Source organism: Gracilinanus agilis, chromosome 2, assembly GCF_016433145.1.
Source record: "Gracilinanus agilis isolate LMUSP501 chromosome 2, AgileGrace, whole genome shotgun sequence".
Taxonomy (NCBI): domain Eukaryota; kingdom Metazoa; phylum Chordata; class Mammalia; order Didelphimorphia; family Didelphidae; genus Gracilinanus; species Gracilinanus agilis.
The window spans coordinates 645,973,805-645,994,859 of NC_058131.1; the positions used below are offsets into that span (position 1 = coordinate 645,973,805).

General features: G+C 37.0%; 1 protein-coding gene across 3 annotated transcripts in view; it reads right to left on the minus strand.

Annotated features, from left to right (window-relative positions):
* Positions 1 to 9,534: 9,534 nt before the first annotated feature.
* The window catches only part of ALDH18A1 (aldehyde dehydrogenase 18 family member A1), a 36,031-nt gene continuing 24,510 nt past the window's right edge, over positions 9,535 to 21,055 (minus strand). For all 3 annotated transcript variants that reach the window (XM_044665728.1, XM_044665726.1, XM_044665729.1), the window contains 7 exons: positions 19,150 to 19,370; positions 14,844 to 14,981; positions 12,672 to 12,867; positions 12,457 to 12,578; positions 11,106 to 11,292; positions 10,491 to 10,586; positions 9,535 to 10,240 (listed from right to left, as the gene is read on the minus strand). In XM_044665728.1, the coding sequence (XP_044521663.1) occupies positions 10,059 to 10,240; positions 10,491 to 10,586; positions 11,106 to 11,292; positions 12,457 to 12,578; positions 12,672 to 12,867; positions 14,844 to 14,981; positions 19,150 to 19,370 (1,142 nt within the window). In that variant the 3' untranslated portion in view covers positions 9,535 to 10,058. The remainder of the gene's footprint in view (positions 10,241 to 10,490; positions 10,587 to 11,105; positions 11,293 to 12,456; positions 12,579 to 12,671; positions 12,868 to 14,843; positions 14,982 to 19,149; positions 19,371 to 21,055) is intronic.

Genomic DNA, 21,055 nt, shown 5'->3' on the forward strand with positions numbered 1-21,055 from the left:
AAAGAAAAAAAAAAAAAACAGAAGAAATAGAGAATTTAAATAAACCAATCACAATGAACAAGCTATAAAGAAACTCCCTCCCTCCTTAAAAACAAAACAAAACAAAACAAAAAAACAAAAAAACAAAAAACAACCACAGGGCTAAATGGATTTATAAGTGAATTCTATCAAATAGATAAAGGAAAATTCATTCAAATGTTATACAAATTGTTTGCAAAAACAGGGAAGGAAAAGATACTACAAAACTCCTTCTGAGACACAAATATAGTACTGATATTTAAATCAAGGAGAACTAAGGCAGAAAAAGAAATCTATAGGTTAATAACTAATGAATATCAACACAAAATATTAGGTAAAATATTAGTGAAGAGGCTACAACATATTTAAAAGATCATACACAATGAATGGGTCAGATTTATGCCAAGGATGCAAGGTTGAATAAATATTAGGATAATTATGTTTATTTTATTTTATTTTTATTTTATATATTTATTTTTTTAAAACCCTTAACTTCTGTGTATTGGCTCCTAGGTGGAAGAGTGGTAAGGATGGGCAATGGGGATCAAGTGACTTGCCCAGGGTCACACAGCTGGGAAGTGTCTGAGGTTGGATTGGAACCTAGGACCTCCCATCTCTAGGCCTGACTCTCAATCCACTGAGCTACCCAGTTGCCCTCGATATCAGGATAATTATAAACATAATAAACCATCTTAATAACAAAATAATAAAATCATACCATTACATCAACAAATAAAGAAAAGGCTATTGACAAAATAAAAAACTCTTTTAGGCTGAAAACATTAAAAGCATATAAAAATAGACCATTACTTAATATCATAAATAGTATCTATGCAAATAATTAATATTATCTCTTAGAAATGCTAGAGATCTTTCAAATCAGAGTAAAAATAAAATAAGCATACTATCACCGTTATTATTTGCTATAATCCTAGAAATACTATTAATAGCAATAAAATAAGAAATTGAGATCAGCATAGACAAAGAGGAAAGAAATTATAATTTTTGCAGATGACACAATGATTTACTTAGAGAATCCTAGAGATAAAACTAAAATTAAATGAAACAATAAATAGAAATAGAAGTTCTTATAAAGAATGTGTAAAATATTTAAGAGTCTATTTACTAAAAAACAAAGAGAAATTATATGGAATCAAACGTGAAATTCTTTTTTTACAAAAATGGATTTGGAAAAATACAGAGGAATCTAGGACAAATTAGGTCCACTGAGGAAAAGCAGCCACAAATACATGCTTATGAGTTTGCCTGAGACCCTTGACAAGGCTAGTCTAGGCTGAAACTCAGACAAGGAGAACCCTTGAAGGATTCCTCCCCAAAATGGTCATCATAAAACCTTGAGTCTTTCCTTATTTTGAAGAGCAAACAAACCTTTGTAATCATGGCCAAATGACCAAGACCTTCCTTTCTCCAAGTTATGCAGAATAAATTAGCTGTCACTCTTTCTCAATTTGCTTGCTTTTGTGGAGGAGCCCTGGAAATGTTTTGGGTAGAGTTATTTCATAAAGAATATTCTGTGGGGAAGTAATGCCTCCTAAAAATGTTGTATTGCTTAGTATTCTACTTTCTATAAAAATCTTTCTCTTTGTCATAAGAAATGGAGATAATGCATCACCCCATCTGGCCTTGCTTTGTATATCTCTCCCTCCCTCCTTCCTTCCTTCCTCTCTTTTTCTCTCCAATTTTTCTTTCAATGTCAGAACCTTGACTCAATGGAAAAATATGAATTGTTCTTGGTTGAGCCAATATAATTAAATGATAACACTATTAAAACTAATTTACAACATGCTACAGTAGTATACTAATCAACCAACCAAAGAGTTACTTAATAGAACTAGAAAAAATGATATAAAAAATGGAGGAGGAAAAGATCTGGAATCTCAAAGGAAATAATGAAAAAAGTGGAAATGAAGGTGACTTAGCCATGTCAGATGTAAAAGGGCATAGCATAAACAAACTAAAAGATGAAGAAAAGAGATTTCCATTTTCAGCTATAAATGGGGAGGAAATCCTTGACCAAATAAAGAATAAAGAAGAGCACAAGAGATAATGGTCAATTTTTATTACAATACATAAAATGGAATAGCTTCAGTCTAGACAAAGCCAATAATTAAAATTGGAAGGAAAATAGTTTATATGAGTTAACTGGGGAAAATATTTTCAGCATGTTTCTCTGATAAAGGTCTTATATCCAAGATATATAGGGAACCAATTTAAATATATAAAAACAAGGGCTATTTTCTAATAGATAATTAGTCAAAGATTATGAACAGGACATTCTCAATGAAAGAAACCCAAGCTATCAACAAATATTTTGGGAAAAAACACCCTAATTCACTTATAATAAGAGAAATGAAAATTAAAACAACAGAGGTTCCACCTCATCCCCATCAGATTGGCAAAGCTGGCCAAGGGGGGAGGGGGGAAGAAAAGAAAAAAATGACAATTGTTGAAGAGGCTGTGAGAGGACAGATATACTAATGCAATATTAGTAGAGTTGTGGAGAGATCCAACTATACTGGAAAACAATTTGGAACTATATCCCAAAAAGTCATTAAACCATGCATGATCTTTTGACCCACTGACACAACTACTAGGCTTATATCTTAAGTAGATCAAAGAAAACAGGAAAGGAAGATTAAGCAATTGATAAACTTTCTTCATGTGCCAGATACCCTGATAAAAATACTAAGGTAGCATTTTTATTGTAGTAGAGAACTAGAAACCAAGTTAGTGCCCATCAATTGGAGAATGGCTGGACAAATTATTTTATAAAATGTGCTAAAATGTGATGGAATTATGATCAAATGATATAATGACATAATATTTGTAAGGTGTTTTTACACAGGGCCTGGCATATAGTAACCATTTTATAAATGCTAAATTGTTACTATTATTTATAATTTTGTTATTTGTAATCATTGTAATTATTAAATTACAAAAGGGATGGATTCATAGAAACCTGGAAGGATCAGTATGAACTGATAGTGAAGTGAGAAGGCCCAGAAACATCTCTTACATTGATGACAACATTGTAAAGCAAGATGACTTCAAAAGAATTAAGAACCCTAATGACCAACCACATCTCAAAAGTCTGATAATAAATCATGCTTTTCACTTCTTTATATGTATTTTCAGAGATGATCAGTGTATGTTTTTCTTGTTTATACTTATTTGTTACAAGAAAGCTAGGAGGGAACAAGGGAAAAGGGAGGAGGGAAGCATTTATTAAGCAACTACTATGTACCAGGCACTAAGTTAAGTATTTTACAAACATTTCATTTGATTCTCATAACAGGAGGGTAGATGTTATCATTATCCTCATTTTATAGATAAGAAAAGGTTACATTTTGTAGATCAGAAAAAGTCTACTCCAGTGCTCTCTCCACTTATATTTTTTTAGAGTGGTGGGAGGGAAGGTAATGGGAAGGTGCAAGAATTCAAGGATGTAGAGGCATGTATTTATAGTGATACCAAAAAAAGAATATAAAAGGGAAAGATACATAGAAAAAGCTATCCATAATCACATGAAAAAGTTTCTAAATTCCTCCTGAGTAGAGAAATGCAAATCAAAACAACTCTTGAGGTAGCAAGATCGACCAATATGACAGTAATGGGGATTTGGTAAAATTGGGACACTAATGCATTGCAGGTGGAGTTGTGAAGTGATCCAACCATTCTGGAAGGCAATTTGGAACTATGCTCAAAGGGCTTTAAAAGAATGCATGCCCTTTGATCCAGCAATATCACCACTAGGTTTGTACCCCAAAGAGATAAAAAATGGGAAAAGATCTATTTGTACAAAAATATTTATAGCTACACTTTTTGTGGTGGCAAAAAATTGGAAAATGAAAATTTCCCTAGATTGGGAAATGGCTGAACAAGTTGTGGTATCTGGTGGTGATGGAATACTATTGTGCTATAAGGAATGATGAATTGCTTGATTTCTATAAGAATTGGAAGGACCTACACAAACTGATGCAGAGTGAAATGAGCAGAACCAGGAGAACATTATATGCAGTAAATGAAACATTGTGGGACAATCAAATGTAATAAACTTTGCTACCAAAAGCAATACAGTGGTCCAGGATAATCCTGAGGGGCTTATGAGAAAGAATGCTATCCACATCTAGAGAAAGAACTGTGAAAGTAGAAATGAGGAAGAAAAACATATGATTTATTATTTGTTTATTTGGGTATATGATTTGGAGTTTTGTTTTTAAAAGATGACTCTGTTAGAAAAATGAATGATATGGAAATAGGTTTTGAGTGATAATATATGTATAATCCAATGGAATTGCTTGTCAGCTCTGGAAGGGGGGAGGTAAGAGGAGAAGGAGGCAACATGAATCATGTAACCATGGAAAATATTTTTAAAATAAAATATTATATTAAAAAAATACATAGAAAAGAGCAGAAGTAATCCAGAGGAGAAGTCAGACCAGAGTTTTAGAATTACCATGTTAAACGTTATATCATTTTTTAAAATAGCTATAATACATTTGTATTTTCATATAATTTCTTATAGTTTTTTAAAATGATCATTTTAATTGCTATTTCTCAAGTTCACAATCATAAAAAAAACCTGTATGAAAAATAAAAATGTTTTTGAAAAAAGGAAATGAGATTATTGGGTAATGACCTATTCTTGATGAGTGTAGGATAGGCTTTAGTGACCATAGCTTCTCTCTCCAAATGCTTTCAAGCCACTCCTTTAACAAGATGTTATAGAATTTTGCCAGGAATAGAATTCAACTTAACTGACATTGTTTGCAGGCTACACCCTCTTTCTTTTTTTGAAAATCAGGACATTTTCTCTTTTGAGGGTCTGTGGTACCTCTCCTTTCTTGAATATCTTTCAGAGATGATCAACTGTGGCTCAGCAGTCATATCTAACATTTCTTTCAGTATCCTTTTTACTTCCCTTGGGATAGGTAACTAACTCAATGAGGGCAATTCTGTGCCCCCTTGCCCTCTCCTCACTCATCTTGAATTTCCATTCTGTTGTCCAATTTTGTTATATTCTTCCAGGCAAAAAATCATTCTTCTTAGACTGTAGTTTATTCTCGCTGTTGGCCATTCTCACCATCCCATCTGCCCCTAGCTTTGATCACTAATTTGAAATTTTTGCAAAAATGTCTTTTTAAATAAAAATATTTTAGTGACTATGGCATTTGAAATTAGCCTTACTTCCTTCTAGGCCTCAACATTTTAATGTTCTTAGGGGACTTTGTTACATTTTTGTATTCATTCCCAGTTACTTGTCCTTCAATATGTTTTTATCCAATGGATCATTTGAAAGCCTGTTCTAAATGTTATTCTCTACCACCATTTCTGATAGAATGACTACTTGCCTGCCCCTTGTTGAATTATTTTTCATTTGGGGCTGACACACTATCTTTTTGGGGTTTTCTTGGGAAAGATACTGGAGGTGGTTTGCTATTTCCTTCTCCAGCTCACAAGGAAACTGAGGCAAGTAGGATTAAGTGACTTGCCCAGGGTAATACAGCTAATAAATATCCAAGGCCAGATTTGAATGCAAAAAGATGAGTCTGATTCCAGGCCCGGCATTCTTTCCACTGTGCCACTTAGGTGCCCATAACTTGCCCCATAAACTTCCCCTAAATTCTACTTCATCTAACTTTGTTAGATGATTAAAATCAGATCCACGATAGCAATTCTTCTTGCCTTCTCCACCTCTTATAAGGTAAAATTCTCTTTAAAATAAGTCACACATTTACAATTTGGTCTGCTTTTGGCATAAAGAGAGCTCTAGCAGATGTCTGAATAATTAAAATTCCCTATCAGCACAAAAGCATGCTTCCATGCCAAATTTGTCATCTCTTTCCCAAACTCCTGTGGTATATTCCCCCTAATAATATTGCTTCTGTTTATTGTTCCTTTGATCTTTACCCAGATGCTCTCCACTGTTTCCTCTCAGTTTTCATGAATATAATAGATTATGCCATTCCATTGCCTTTCATCTATTTAATTCCTTTTGAATAAGGCCTTTTCTTCCACAGCCATATTCCAGTTAAGTTCCATCCAGGACTCATGCTACAAGGTCGTTTGCAATCTTATATTAAGAACTTATTTACTCTTATCATTAGCCACTATTCATTTGCATAAACATCCATGGCTTGGTTTATTGTTGGTTCTTTTAGATACTTTCCCATCACTAGAGCTCCTCTGCTTTTCTTCCTTTGTTTTCTTCCTTTCATGATGTCAACTGCAAATAGATCCCTACTGGGCTGATGTTTACTTAGAATACTACAAATGAACATTATCTATATTGTACTGTACTTTCATTTGTTTTGTTAAATTCCCAATTACATTTTCATCTGGTAGAGGCTGCACTGGGGGTCTATTTGACACCACTATTGTATCAGACTTGATAGAACTACAAAGGCCATTTTCTCCTTCCCTCTTTTTCAATTTTGTTCCCTCTTGATTACATTTTCTTAGGCTCCAGTTAAACCTGTTTTAGCCAGTCTTTACAAAGTGCATGCTACCCATCTCTTCCTGGCCAGAAGTCCATCAGTCCCACACAAGACATGGTCTAGGAATCTAGTACTTATTCACTTACTCTCATTGTAGCTAATTATTCACTCCTACAAGCCCTTGTTGTTTTGTTTTCTGACATGCCTCTCCATTCCCCCCAGCTGTCAACAGGTGGTAGGTAAAAATTTTAAGTCTCTACAATCTTTACATTTTTTGCCTGGGATTTTGTATTTCTTAGCAAAACTTTCCTCTGGGCTGTATTGCTTGTCTCTTGAGTCACCAGAAGTGAGTAGTGGTCACCAGATTTCTTTCACATCTTAGATGTATCCTAAAAATGATACCAACTTAACTTTTATATAGTACTTTCTTCACAAGCCTAAAAAGTGGTGTCATCCAACTATCATATCAATTTTACAGATTTGAAAACTGAGGCTATGATGATTTAAACAACATGTCCATGGTCACAAAGCTAAAATGTCAAAGGCAAAACTTGAACATAGGTCTTACTGACTCCAAGGATAGCATTCAATCCACTATGCTACACTCTTGTTACTTTTAGTCCAAAATGACTGGTTTGGTATCCTTCAGAAAAACAAACAGTACATTTTATGAGTCACTAAAACTTATCTTTGCCAGACATTCTTGCAAGATCACAATCTTTTGTCTTCTTTAAAGCAGCCCTTTGTTAACCAAACTTGTGGCCCATTTGCCACCTCTGTTCATTATTTTATTTGCTCACCTGAATTTGACTTCTTAGCACCTAACAAATCATTTTGATGAAAAGATATCTTGATCAGAATCATTCAATTATTTCTGAAACATCTCATCCATTGAACATTTAACAATTTCCAAGTACCAACTCTAGTGAGGTTCTGTTCTTGGTACTGTGATATCTATAAAGATTAGAAAATAATGAACAAAGCAGACATACAACAAACAGTAGTAAAAGATTATATTAACCTGGTATTTGATAAAAGAAAAAAATTGATAAAAATCAGATTTATGGATAGGGGAGGAATCTGTGAGTCAACAAAAGATGGAGAATTGTGAAATGTAAAATGGATAATTTTGAATACATGAAATTGAAAAGGTTTTGTTCAAATAAAATAAACACTGCCAACATCAGAAGGAAAGTAGGACATGGAGGGGGTATTTTATAGACAACCCCTCAGATAGAGGTCTCATATCTAAAATATATAGTGAACTTTGTCAAATGTGTAAGAATGAGAGCTATCCCTGAATTGCTAAATTGACAAAAGATTTGAACAATTTTGAGATGAAGAAATCAAAGCCACATAAAGGTATATGAAAAAATGCAAACCAAAACAGCTCTGAGACTTCACCTCATACCCACCAGACTCTCCAATAGGACAAAAGGGCAAAGTGACAAATGTTGAAAGGATGTATAAAAATGGAACACTAATGTGCTGTTGGGGATATGAATTGATGCAACCATTTTGGAGAGCAATTTGGAATAACACCCAGAAAGTTATAAAAAACTGTGTATACACTTAGACCCAGCAGCTGGGTCTGTTTCCCAAAGAGATTGGGGAAAGAGGAAAAGAACCCATATGTTACAAAATATTTATAGAAGCTTTCTTTGTGGTGGCAAAGAATGAGAAATTGAGGGGATGCCCGTCAATTGGGGAATGACCAAACAAATTGTGGGATATGACTGTGATGGAATACTAATTGTGCCATAAGAAATGAAGAAATTTGATTTTTTTTAAAGTCTGGAAAAAACTATATGATAATGAATAGTGTAAATATTAAAAATGATAAAGGCTGCCATAAATATATAAATTAGTATTTTAATTAAAGCCATGTTGATAGATAAAATCATTAGACCACGCGCTTGTAAGCATTCAAAACTGCCGCCACCTCCATTTTGTTTCCTGTTTCCTCGCCATCGCCTACTCGCCAAAGAGAGTGCTTACTGGCAAAAGAGACCACTCCCTCCTAACCCACGAGATTTAAGCTCTCCCCTGCGTCAAGACGTCGGAAACGGAAATCAGTTGGACCATGTTGGATCACGGGAAATGTAGTTTTATACATTTCCCAAATCCACTTTTTACAATAGTGAAATCAGAAGAACCTTATAAACAGTCACAGAACTAATACTAGAAGAATAAATCGAGACTGTTACCTCCAGAAAGTGAATAGAAAGATAAAGCATGAAAGACTTAATTTATATGGACATGTTGGCCTCCATGATGATATCATATATGATATGAGGAGGGGAGGGAGGGATTAGGATACTAGTGGATGGGATCTATTGTGTAGATAAGAAGGAAAGTAAGTTAAACATATAGATTTATGATTTCATTTATGTAATATCTTTTTTTCTTTATATATGGAAACACTTGTTTTATTTGGATTTGTAAACATTTAGAATAATAAAAAATCATTAAAAAGGTTAGAAAATATGCTTAGATAATGGTACAATGAGCTTTTAAAAATATTCTTGTGGTTGTTCTTGTTGGGCTAGTTTATTTCAGATAAATATAAAAGGTCGCTTACAGTAGTAGCCCTTTTGAATAAATATTCCCATGTGGCAGTAATACAAAAGGGTTAAATTCATTTCCAAGTTGGGTGAAAAAGGACTTAAATAAAGAGATAAAGCAGTGACCTGCTTTAAGATGAGCACAAGAAGGCATCGAGTGAATGAGAGTAAAAAGGAGGGTAAGAGAAAACTTTAATTACACACACATCTTTTGATAAGAGCTTTATTTTTAAAAAAGGGAAAAATGTAAAGTATTAAAATATTCTTTTAGTTATTTCTTTGGGAGAAGAGCAGAGAATGGGAAGGATAATAAACAGTTTATATAAAATACTTGAACATAGCTGGTACAAAAACTGTTTCCTTCCTCTGTAGATGGGACATCACTCCTAAGTGTTATAATTTGTAGTTTACTTACTAGAGTTAACAAAATAAATCACTTATAATGCAGAATTCTCTTGGTCAAAGGCATTTGACAAATAAATACAAAAAATCAATCCAGTCTCAAATTTTTATCTGATTCTTCTAATGAAATGTTGAAGAGAAACAAGTCTTTATAGAGTATCAAACATTTCCTCTTTTCTAGTAAAATCATGACAATGTAGGGAATGAGATTAAGACTGTCAAGAATATCAGGCTACAGTACTGAAAAAAATGTCCAAGGGGAGTCTTTACCTCACTGAGGTGATAAAAAGGCAAAAAAGAGGAAACCAACCGTCCATTTTCTTCTCTCTCTAAGGATAATCAGTACTGATTTGCATTATGTTAAAAGAAATGAATTTGGGAAAAAGAAAGTCCTATCTGTGACAACTTGCTTTCCTAACTGGCAACCTGGAGTGTGTGGATTAGCAGACACATCTCATCTTCTACTGCACAGGTCAAAACAACCCAAAAGCTTCCAGGTATACCTCAAAACAGCAAAAAAATCACCCAAGAATTGGAGACAAAGTCCTGTGTGATCACCGGAGTTTTAATAGTGAAATGAGCTTGGAACATGCCCCCCATACGTTCCAGCGTGCTCTCAGCTGTTGTTTCTGTGAGAGATGGGAAGGTTTTCATGAATATATTTTAAAGGTCCATTCTCTGAGAAATCAGATACAACATGTTCTCGTCCCCTAAGTAACCACTTAGTAGTTAATAATCCTTCAATTCCTACTGGTCCCCGGGCATGGATTCGAGAAGTGCTGATTCCTACTTCAGCTCCTGCAAAAAATTAAATTAAATTAAAATAGTAAATGAGCCTTCTTCACTTCATGAACCCCCTGCTCTCACCAGATCTGCCTCTTCACGCTTTTGCTGAGATGGTTCCCCTCCCTTCTCCACTGACCCGGTTCCTCCTCACTGTCCTTCCAGGCGCACGTCATTGAGCTCTGTTTTTAGGATGCCTCTTCCCACCATCACTACCAAACAGTGACTCAGAATCACTCTACTTCCTAAAAATGTGTTCTCCTACCCAGGCCAAAGCGGTAGCCATCTGAGAAGCGGGTGCTCGCATTCCAGAACACACAAGCGCTGTCCACGTGCTGAAGGAAATACTCTGCTGTTTCCTCTGCCCAGGAAAGAAAAAAAGTCTGTCAAGATCAGGTCCACATGAGACGGAAAGTGGCCTGGGGACACCGAGAAGCTAGTCTGCTGTCCAAGGTCCTCTGGTCAGCCTTGAGCCCATGTCTTTATTCATCAGGGATCCATTCTCTGCCCACCATGCCATTCTCCTTCTAGTATTACTTTAAAACAGGAAAATGATACGTAGAAGATAAAACAAACAAAGGGCATATGAAAGAGAACTAGACTTGAGACTTCATATGCCTTGAAATTAAAGACTTTTCAGTAATTATAATTATCTAACATGTATATGGCATGAAAAAGTTACGGTTTTTTTCAAAGCATTTTATATTGAAAGGTTATATCAGGTAGTGGCACAACCACAGAAACTTTCCATGACAGCCATGAAGGCATACGAAGGGGAAAGGACCAGCTGAGATCAAGTCAAACAGCTGGAAGCTACCACATTGGCCTGTGGATAGTCATCCTTTAACCATTTTCCCCTTTAACCCAACTTCATACTGACCATTCTCTGTAACGATAGCATCTGTGTGGGAGCTGCCATATTTGTGGATATGGTCAATGGCTTCCTGTACGCTGTCCACCACTTCAATACAACATTCCAGGTCTCCATACTCTATTCGAAGAGACTTAACTTCACATGGGCTGAAAGTCAAATAGGAGGCAAACTTGGGACCTGCATGAATTTTCACCTAGACAAAAGAAAATACAGAGGATTGCAAACAAAAAATGAACAAAGTCCATGTTTTCTGTCTAAGATCTAAATGTGTGATGTCCCAAGGGCCTTTCCCTTTAAGTTAATATTTATGACAACTTTCCAAATTATAGGATAAAATTTTCTAGTTATATAATTAGTCTATTCAAACACACTTCTATCGTCATACTAGAGCTAACTTCCAGCCCTTCAGAATGTACTGACAGGCCAAAAATCAAACTCTTTTCTCCTAACGCAAAAAGTTCTAAGAGGCCATGGATCAAGAGCAATAATTAAAGATTTGGGATTTCAGGTGGTGCTCAATAAATAATAAATGTCCATTATTACAAGGCATTTACTATCAGATATGACCGCATTATAGTGTAAATTCTTCACTTTTACTAGAATTTTGCCTAAATGATACATTCCAAGACCTTCAGTGGATGTCTGAAACCACAGACAGTTCTCACTATAAACACCCACATTAACTTTACTGTCCAATACTGTGTTCTCTCTCCTTGGCTCTATGCTCTGAAGTCTCCTCACTCCAAAAAAAAAAAAAATCCTAAAAAAAATCCCTCTTAAGTGAAAGTAGAAAAATGGATCCATGGAGAGACTGAGCAGCCTGGTACCATGGGGATGGACCTTGGGCACGTAAACTGTGGGCCAGTCCTTTCCTGATGACTGCTTCCCCTGCAATGATTATAACCATAAAAAGTGAAATCTCACATAAGTGTGAGTACTTTCAAAACTGTCCTGCTCATCTCTGCTTCCTTCTGTTCTTTTCTCTTTATTAAAAAAATATTTCCAGGGGTCAGCTGGGTAGCTCAATGGATTGAGTCAGGCCTAGAGACGGGAGGTCCTAGGTTCAAATCCGGCCTCAGACACTTCCCAGCTGTGTGACCCTGGGCAAGTCATTTGACCCCCATTGCCCACCCTTACCACTCTTCCACCAAGGAGCCAATACACAGAAGTTAAGGGTTTAAAAAAATATTTCCACAGGCCACTTTTTTTGTTATTGGCAACAGTATTGCTAACCCCTTTTCTCAACCCCAATAACATGCAAGTTAAAAACTGAGAGAAAGAAAAAATTGATCTTTAACCTAACAGTGGCAACCTAACAGTAGGACTTCCTAATATTAAGGCACGCCAATGATCTCACCTGCTCTACTCTCAGCATGTCAATGACCATATCAAACAATGGTGTTCTCAGCAGATCTCGATGGATTAACAGAGTTTCCAGTGCATTGCAGGCAGCCGGATATTCACATTTAGAGTCTCTCACTGGAAGGGAAAGAACAGGGGGGTGATGGAATGAAGAGTTCTGAGAGAGGAAATGGATTCCCAGTGAAATGAAGTCTAACCTCTCCATCTTACCTAGTCTGGTAACCTTATCGGGACAAGCGTCTGCATCTATATACATGTGGCAGATTCCTTCACTGTGACCCAGCACTGGTATGCCTTTGGCAGCTTTCTGAATATGTCTGACCAGCTGAGAGGAGCCACGTGGAATGATCAGGTCAATCAGTTTATCTAGCCGGCAAAGGTTATCAACGTCTTCTCTTGTATTCACCTGTGAGGACCAGGGAAGGAAATCTGCGTCAATTCTCTCTGCACACCTTGTTCACCAAATGCAATTTAAATGCCTACTGAGCAGGACATTTGGAAAAAGATGATGGCCTTCAGTCATTAGGAATCTAAAATCTTTGCAGAAAAAGAACAATAGCCAGTTGTACATGGGGAAATGCAGAGATGGCAGCTGCCTCCCCTCTCAGCATTCTATTTCCACATTGTAGTTTCTGAGAGTCTCCAAAAACTCCCCCCACATGATAACTATGGCAGTGCTTTCAGTTTCCTTCCTACTGGTCTACCTGTTCCTTCTCAGTTCAATTTTTCTGGATCCTTCTCCTCCTCCTAGAACTCTATCTGGCCCTTCTTGTCTCCTCTTCCTACACTATCCTCAGTGATCTCATTAGCACTCCAACTCCCTCATCATCTTTATGCAAGTGACCCCCAGAGTACTCTCCTAAACTCCATTCCCACATTATCACTCATAGGTAAAGCAAACTTCTTAGCGTCTCTCTGTCTCTCTCTGTGCCTCTCTCTCCGTAACCACAAAACTATTGCTCCTCCAAATTTTCCTATTTTGGGCATTACTGTGTACAAGGCACTGGTAGAACTGGGAATGCAAGCACGAAAGACAGAATAGCCCCTGCCCTCAAGGAGCTTCCAATTTACTGGAGTAGTGGTGGTGGTGATAAAGGATATGCCAATACTTAAAATACAAAGCAGTTTCAAGAAAGAGAAGGTGTTAAAAATTGCTAGGAACTTGAGAAAGGCCTCTTGTCAGCAGTACACCTCAGCTGGGCTCTCAAGGAAGCTCGAGATTCTAAAAGGAGGGGAGAGAGTATATGTCAGACATGGGGGTCACTGGGGCAAATGCACCTAAGTGAGGGATGGAGTGTCACATACAGGGAAGAAGGAGAAGGTGAGTAGAAAGAAGAATGCTGGGAAGAGAGGAATGCTATGAAAGAATACTGGAGAGGTGGGAAGGAGCCCGATTGTGCAGGGCTTTCAATGCCATGATCACACAGTTAGTAATAGGTCAGGGGATACTAAGATATAGAGCATAAAGCAGAAGTCCTTACCTAGAGCCCAGGAACTTGTTTTTTTGAACATTTTGATAACTGTAGTTCAGTACAATTGATTTCCTTTGTATTTTTGAAAAATGGTATTTAAAAGCATTATTCTGAGAAGAGATCATTCTCTATCACCTCCTCTCACTGCTATCCCTTCTAATTGCTATATGAATAAAGTTCCCCTCTTCATCAGGGGCAAACAAGCCCCACATCCTCTTCTATAAAGCTTCCCTGATCACCCCAGTTCTCCACAATCATTTCCTTCACTTATGTATTGTGGCATTTACTCTCTCTAGCACTCACTTAGCAGTGGCTTGGTATAAACATGCATTCAAACACTTTACTTACTTGCTGTATGACTCTGGGCTAGTCACCCTCTAATTTGGCCCGAGTTTTCTCAACTTTAAAATGGGGATAATAATAGCACCTTTTCTGCAGGTTTACTGTATCAAATCAGATAAAGTTTATGCTAAGCTTTGCAAAACTTTATAGTTCTGTTAAAAGCTAGTTATTTAAAAAAATTTTTTTAGCATAGCAAGTATTACTTTTAAGGTCATTTTATCCTTTTATATATGAATTCCATCTACTTAGACTATTAACCCCTAGAAAGGATGATGTCTAAACCCCCTGCATCTTTAGAGTTGAGCAAAATCCCTACTCGCATGAATCGTCCAGTTAAATTTGGTTTACAATGGAATATCGTAATAGAAATAAAGATAAGAATAAAGATAAGAAAATATTAAAATTAAATTAATAAATTAATAAAATTAAAAATTAAATAATAAAAATTAAGATAAAAAAATAAATAAAATAGAAATAAAGTCTGGCTCCATGTATGTCTGACTATCCCTTCTGTCCCTCCCTATCCATTCATTTTTGGATGTTCCTTAATTCACGTCTACAAACTTACCAGCTGCACTGCATCTTTAACACCGTAGAGGGAGAGCGCCTCCTGTGTTAGCTGATGCAGTAATCGGTTGCTGTTGGTTGCCTCTTTTCCTCCTTTCAGAAGCAAGCCATTGCCACTTGCAATAGCCAAAGCAGCTACCTAAAAGATCAAAGGTGAGAAAGATCAGACAAAAGTAGTAGCCCAATATTAGTCAGGTTAAGTTAAAACAGGAATTCCTGAAGATCTCCCTTTGTGTCAATAGTAAACTTCCTAGCACTGCATCAATGAGGGCTGAAAAGTCAACAGGCAGAGGTTATAACCCAAGATCAATGATTGAACTGCAGCTTTACCAGAGTAAATGCTGTAGAACCACCTGCACACATTTTCATGAATCTTAGATAATTTGCCAAAGTTTAATATGAGTAAGTGGAGAAGAGGAAGGAACCTATCAGCCCCTGGATAGCTAGAGTATCAGTTATTGGGGGAGGGACATTCCAGCCCGCACTTGTGGAAACACAACTATTCCCCAGGCTAGGCTTAAGGCTTAGCCATTCTGGTCAGTGTTTTGATGACATGGGTCACTATCATGATCAAGAAGAAATATCATAATCTAAAGGTGTTCAACACAACTTGAGCCGATAGCTTTAGAACACCTCAAGATGAAAAGTCAATTGTTTTAGTAAATCAGTGTAAGGAAAGGATATTTCCAAAACAAACAAAAAACAAAACAAAACCCTCCAGATGGCTCAGCTAAGAGCTTCTATGAAACATCAGCTTATCTAAGTAGAAAAGAGCCAGGATACTTAAAGGACCCTATAAGTGATCCAAAGAGAGACTTGGGACCAGAAACTTTTGACTTATAAGACAGGACTCAACTTAGCAGAGGGGAGAGATGATCTTTGCCAGCACAGGAGTAGACTTCACTGCAACAATTTAAGAGTCTAAGGAGTATACGATAGATCCATGAACTTAGCCTTCTCCTTGTGCAAAGAATGTGAAGGATAAGAAAACAATATACATAATGATTTTAATGTAAACAGAAAGAATCACATGCAAACATTCTATGCAAAATTACATAGAACAAGCATGGTTCCAAAGAAGAGATGTGAGAAGACCCTCTCATTCTACCGCTTTGCACTTGTGGGAGAACCATAAGAGTGGTACACAGCTCATATTTTTAGAATTTCTCAACATACAGATAGGTTTTTGGTGATTTTTTTCCTGTTCCCTTTTTCTAAAGCAAATATTTTTGTTATATGGCATGGCTCTCTGAGAAGGGTCAAGAGGAGGGATTTTGAGGGAAATTTTTGTGATGTCAATAAAAATTTATTAAAAAAACAAAAAAAAAGCCAGGAGTGAAAACTTAAAATACTTGAGGAAATGGTGAAAAAGAATATAGCCCTCCTTGATCATAGGGCCCTAAAAGGAATAATAAGTATCACTGCTAAGTCATTATTGGTGACTTTTTAAAGATCTTGAGGAACAAAAGGGCTGCCGAAAATACCAGAAGGGGAAAAGACCTAATCTTAAGGGAAAAGAGTGAAATCTGTAGAGGTGAATCTGACTTCTATTCCTGGCAACATTTTAGCATATTAAAATATTAAAGGAATACTAAAAGAATGATTGGTAAGCACACAAAAAGGGAAACAATTACTAAAAGAGAACATGGCTTCATCAAAACTGATTAAGGCACATTATTAACTTCATTTCCTGTTTTGACAATAACCAGTCTGGTATATCAAGGAATGCCACAAAAGTAGGATAGTTAGCATTTATGAAAGCATTTGATGAAGATTCTCATGCTATCTCTGTACCATGGAGAGGCTTGGGCTACATGATAATAAAATTAAATGGATTTAGAACTAACTAAATTATTATCTCTAAAGAATAGTTATTAATGAGTCAATGTCAATTTGGATGGCTGGTCTTTAGCACGAGGGATTTGTGCTTGGCCCTGTGCCACTGACATTTTTATCAGTTAGTTGGGGTAAAGCCATTTAAGTCTTGATTGCCAAATTAGCACATTATATAATACTGGGAGGGTCAGCTAAATGTTCTGGACAACAGTTGAATATCCAAAACTAACTTGGCAAGCTAGAAAAATGGACCACATCTAATAAAATCAAAGATAAAATCATATACTTAGATGAAAAAATTAGACTTTACAAACAAGGACAGGACGGGAAGGTGTGGCGACACAAACAAAAACAGTGGAGATCTAAGAATTTTAATGAGAAATGGCAAAAAAGCTAATGCTCTCCTAGACCACATTGAGGAAGAGTGACCAGAACAAAGGAAATGGCAGTCCCCCAGGATTCTACTTTCATCAGACCACATCTAGAGAACTAGGTTCAGTTTCGGGCACATTTAAAGGAGGACAGAGGCAGCTGCAGGAAGTCTTAGTTGATTAAAGGAATTGGAAATGGAATTGAGACAAGAAATGTTTGAGGGAAGGGAATGGGAGAAGAAAATGAAAGAGACATGATATAAATCTTAACTATCTGAAAGGCTGTCATGTAGAGAAGGAATTAGATTTATTCTACTCAGACAATGGGTGCAAGTTGCAGGGGAAGACTTAGGTATGATCTTGAGCAAACTTTGTAAACATTCAAATTATCTTAAAGTTAAGTGGGTGTTCCAGGAAGGGAATGAGTTCTTCCTCAATGGAAATCCATCAGCAGAAGCTGGATGACCACATATCGGAACACTTTAAAGAGGGTTTTAGTAAGATGCTACCTGGATTGGATGGTCTCGGGTGTCCCTTCCATCTTGGAAATTCTAAGAAATAACTTTTACAGTGTCAATTATGGGCCTCTCTGGGACACTGGAGTACTGTGGTTGTCCCCTTTATCTCACAGTGATAAAACTTTCTTTGGCTCTTGTGGCCAGAATACTTACACAGAAGGAGCTGATATCAGTCAGAGGGGCTAAGCAGTAGAGAGATTTTCCCTGGAGGGTTTGAGCTAAGAGAAGCAGAGCATGCCTTTAAGATTAGTTAGTCCTTTGTGGAATCAATGTCTCCATCGTAAGATTACATGAAATTTACTCGTTAAGCCCATTTTTCATTCACTTAATGAAGCTCCTTTAAACATAAACTCCATGTTTAATTGGAAAGTTGATATTGAATTGTCCTCTCTTCTGTGAAATAATTTCCCTTTTAGCCCCCCAAAACAGTTTGCTTCTAAAAGCTGAAACAGTCTCTGCTCTAGGCTAGGAAACTGGGTTGAGTCCTCCCTTCTTCTGTTTAGATGAGTGATTCCCAAAGTGGGTGCTATCGCCCCCTGGTGGGTGCTACAGCAATCCAGGACAGCAGTGATGGCCACAGGTACATTTATCTTTCCTATTAATTGCTATTAAAATTTAAAAAAAAAATTTAATTTCCAGGGGGCTAAGTAATATTTTTTCTGGAAAGGTGGCGATAGGTCAAAAAAGTTTGGGAACCACTGGCCTAGATCTTGAAAGGATAACAGGATTTAGTTTAGGGCTGAGCAGCCACTTGTCCCACTTGAGAAATTAGGTAATGAAATCAGCAAGCCCTAACTGCCATTTTGGACTACGGTGACCCCCCCAAGTCACACGGCGGGGAGGAAAAACGTCTGTGGGTGACATTAAGACCTGCCATGTCCTGTGATGAAGTAATGAAGGAGGATTGGGGATCTCTAAGTCCACGTTCTTGGTGGCTATTTACCAGTCAGAGACATCTTGGGCTGTCCAGGGGACGGTCTGAGTGATGAAGTCACAAGGGGCAACATTAACCTGCCTAGAAGTTTCCTAGGCTCTCTCCCTCTTCTGGCCATGAGGGCTCTTTTGCTAAATTCCTTTGCTAAACTCACTCTCTTTGGCACCATTCAGATTGTAGACTGGCCAGTTTAGTTTGTCTTGAATGATCTATTAATATCTAAAATTAAGGTTACTTAAAATGAGAATAGTACCTCTCAAGAATTTCAATTGATACCCTCATTAGACATTTTGTGCTACTTAAAAAGGTCCCTTCTGTGAGAATAGGCAACATCAGGTCTAAAAACTCAGCAGCACTGAAATACCAGAGATTAAATGAGTCAGGAAAGTAAAATACTACGCTGCATACAATGTATGGTATTTTACTGTGTGACTTCAGGCAACCACCTCCCCATTCTACCTCTACAGATTAATAGGGCCTTTCCCAGCCCATAGGTACCAAGTCAAAACTAAAGAAACATGATAGAAATACTGCTAGAAGTGACTAAGGAAGATCTGAGCACATAATCTTGAACATCTTCTGAGGAAATCAAGGCCAAATCATGAGAATCCCCAAACCCAGAGGGCAGAGGGGGTCACTGCCACATACCTGGGGCAGACAATCAGGGCGGGACTCAAAAATCACCAAAAGGACTCCAATGGGGACCGTAACTTGCTCCAGTTCCAAATCTTTTGCAAGTCTTATCCGGCGCAACACTTGCCCAACACTGTCCTTTGAGGAAGCAGCAATCTGACGTAATCCAATGGCCAAACTATTCAATTTAGATGTAGACAAGCTCAATCGTTTTAGCAGAGGGGCTGCTAGACGACCTGGTATAAGAGGAGAGTTAAGTAGGAAGGGTGAATAATAATAAATTGGCAAACTTCTGGGTAGAGTATTTCCAACCACAAAGTAAAATGTATTAACATTTTATTAAGGAATATGAAAATGTACAGCTCTACAATGTAAAGTTTGGCACATAAGTCAATTTGGTCTCCCTGTGCGAGTGGGTGGGAGATGTTCATCCACAAAATCCACATTTCAACCCTTTTTGCTTTTGCATTTTTGCTATTCACAGGCAGATACACTGAAGTACCCAAGATATTTATCAGCTTCACTCAATATTCCATTCTATCTTAGGACATGTCAGGACCCCATTTTTCCTTGCTTCTTAACTGCTATTAGACAAAAACAAACAAAACATCAAAATCCTGGCCATTCTATGACCTCTTTGGCAGTTTTTTATGAGTTAAGTCAGTGATGCAGTTATACAACCTTAAATTCACACCTACTCAATTCTTCCTTCCAAGTGTTATAAAATTTAACCAAGATTCAATTCTCACCTCAGAGGACAATAAGATTCACAAACAGATACCACAAAATGCTTCTAACATTGCTTCTAAAATACTTCTAACAAAGTATGTTAGAGAGGGTAAAATGAAAAAATTGCAGGAGATTGTGGGACACATCTTGAACAACAAAGAAACTTTCCTGGAGGAGGTGGCTTGACCTCATCACTCATTTACAGGGAAAGGAAGGGAGAGAACAATATCCCAGACATTGGGAAGAACATGGAAAGAATATGGCATATTAATAGGATCACAAAAAAAAACTCAGCAACTCAGCATCAGAAGGAACAACAGAGGCCATAGCTATGCAATAACAAGATTCCCTTGGACAAGACACCAAATAGCAGAGGTGAGGGAGGGCCCACTTTCAGGAATTTGTGCTTGTACCCAAGATCTGTCCACTGCTCTTAGTTCTGACCTCCAGAGACTGGTCCGGCTAGAGCACAGAATAAAGGGCAGGGAGACGGTGAGGAAGGAGGAATTGTAAAAATAAGGCAAAGCTAGAAAAGAATAGGAAACCTCATTAAAAAGGAAACTTTTCCTCAGAATCCTGGTTCAGTGCCAAAAGAAAATCTATATAAGACATTGCAGATTTAGGTGCAAACAGAACCTGATGATCAGGGTAAAAGCCACCCAGCACAGTTCCGAAAAAATGTAAGTTGAAGAGTCAGGAAGGGTTGCACAGTAAGGCTCCAGGCTTTGCCATTTTTACTACTACAATGATCATATCACTTAATGCTTAGCATCTCAGGCCCCTCATCTGTAAAATGAGGGCCCCTGGGGTTTGGATTAGATAGCCTAAGATTCTTGCCAGCCATAAATCTATGATTCCATGAAAACACGACATCTGTCCAAGTACATAAAAAATATAAACAATTTACCAATTCTTCTTTGGGAAACAATATTCAATGAAAAAGAGGGCATATTTCAAAAAAATTCTAAATAAAAATATTTTCATAGTAATGGAGGTTAAGGAATGAGTGGGCTGTACTGAAAACTTTGTTCTCTATTTAAATCCTGTTATTTTTATTGAACTTTTTCTAGATCAGTACAGCCTTAAGGAAATATGTTTATTAGAAAAAATAATATTAGCAAATATAGATATAGAGCAAAAATCCAGGTCTTCTGGTTATTTCACAGCCAAGGTTGTTTTAACTTGAATAAAA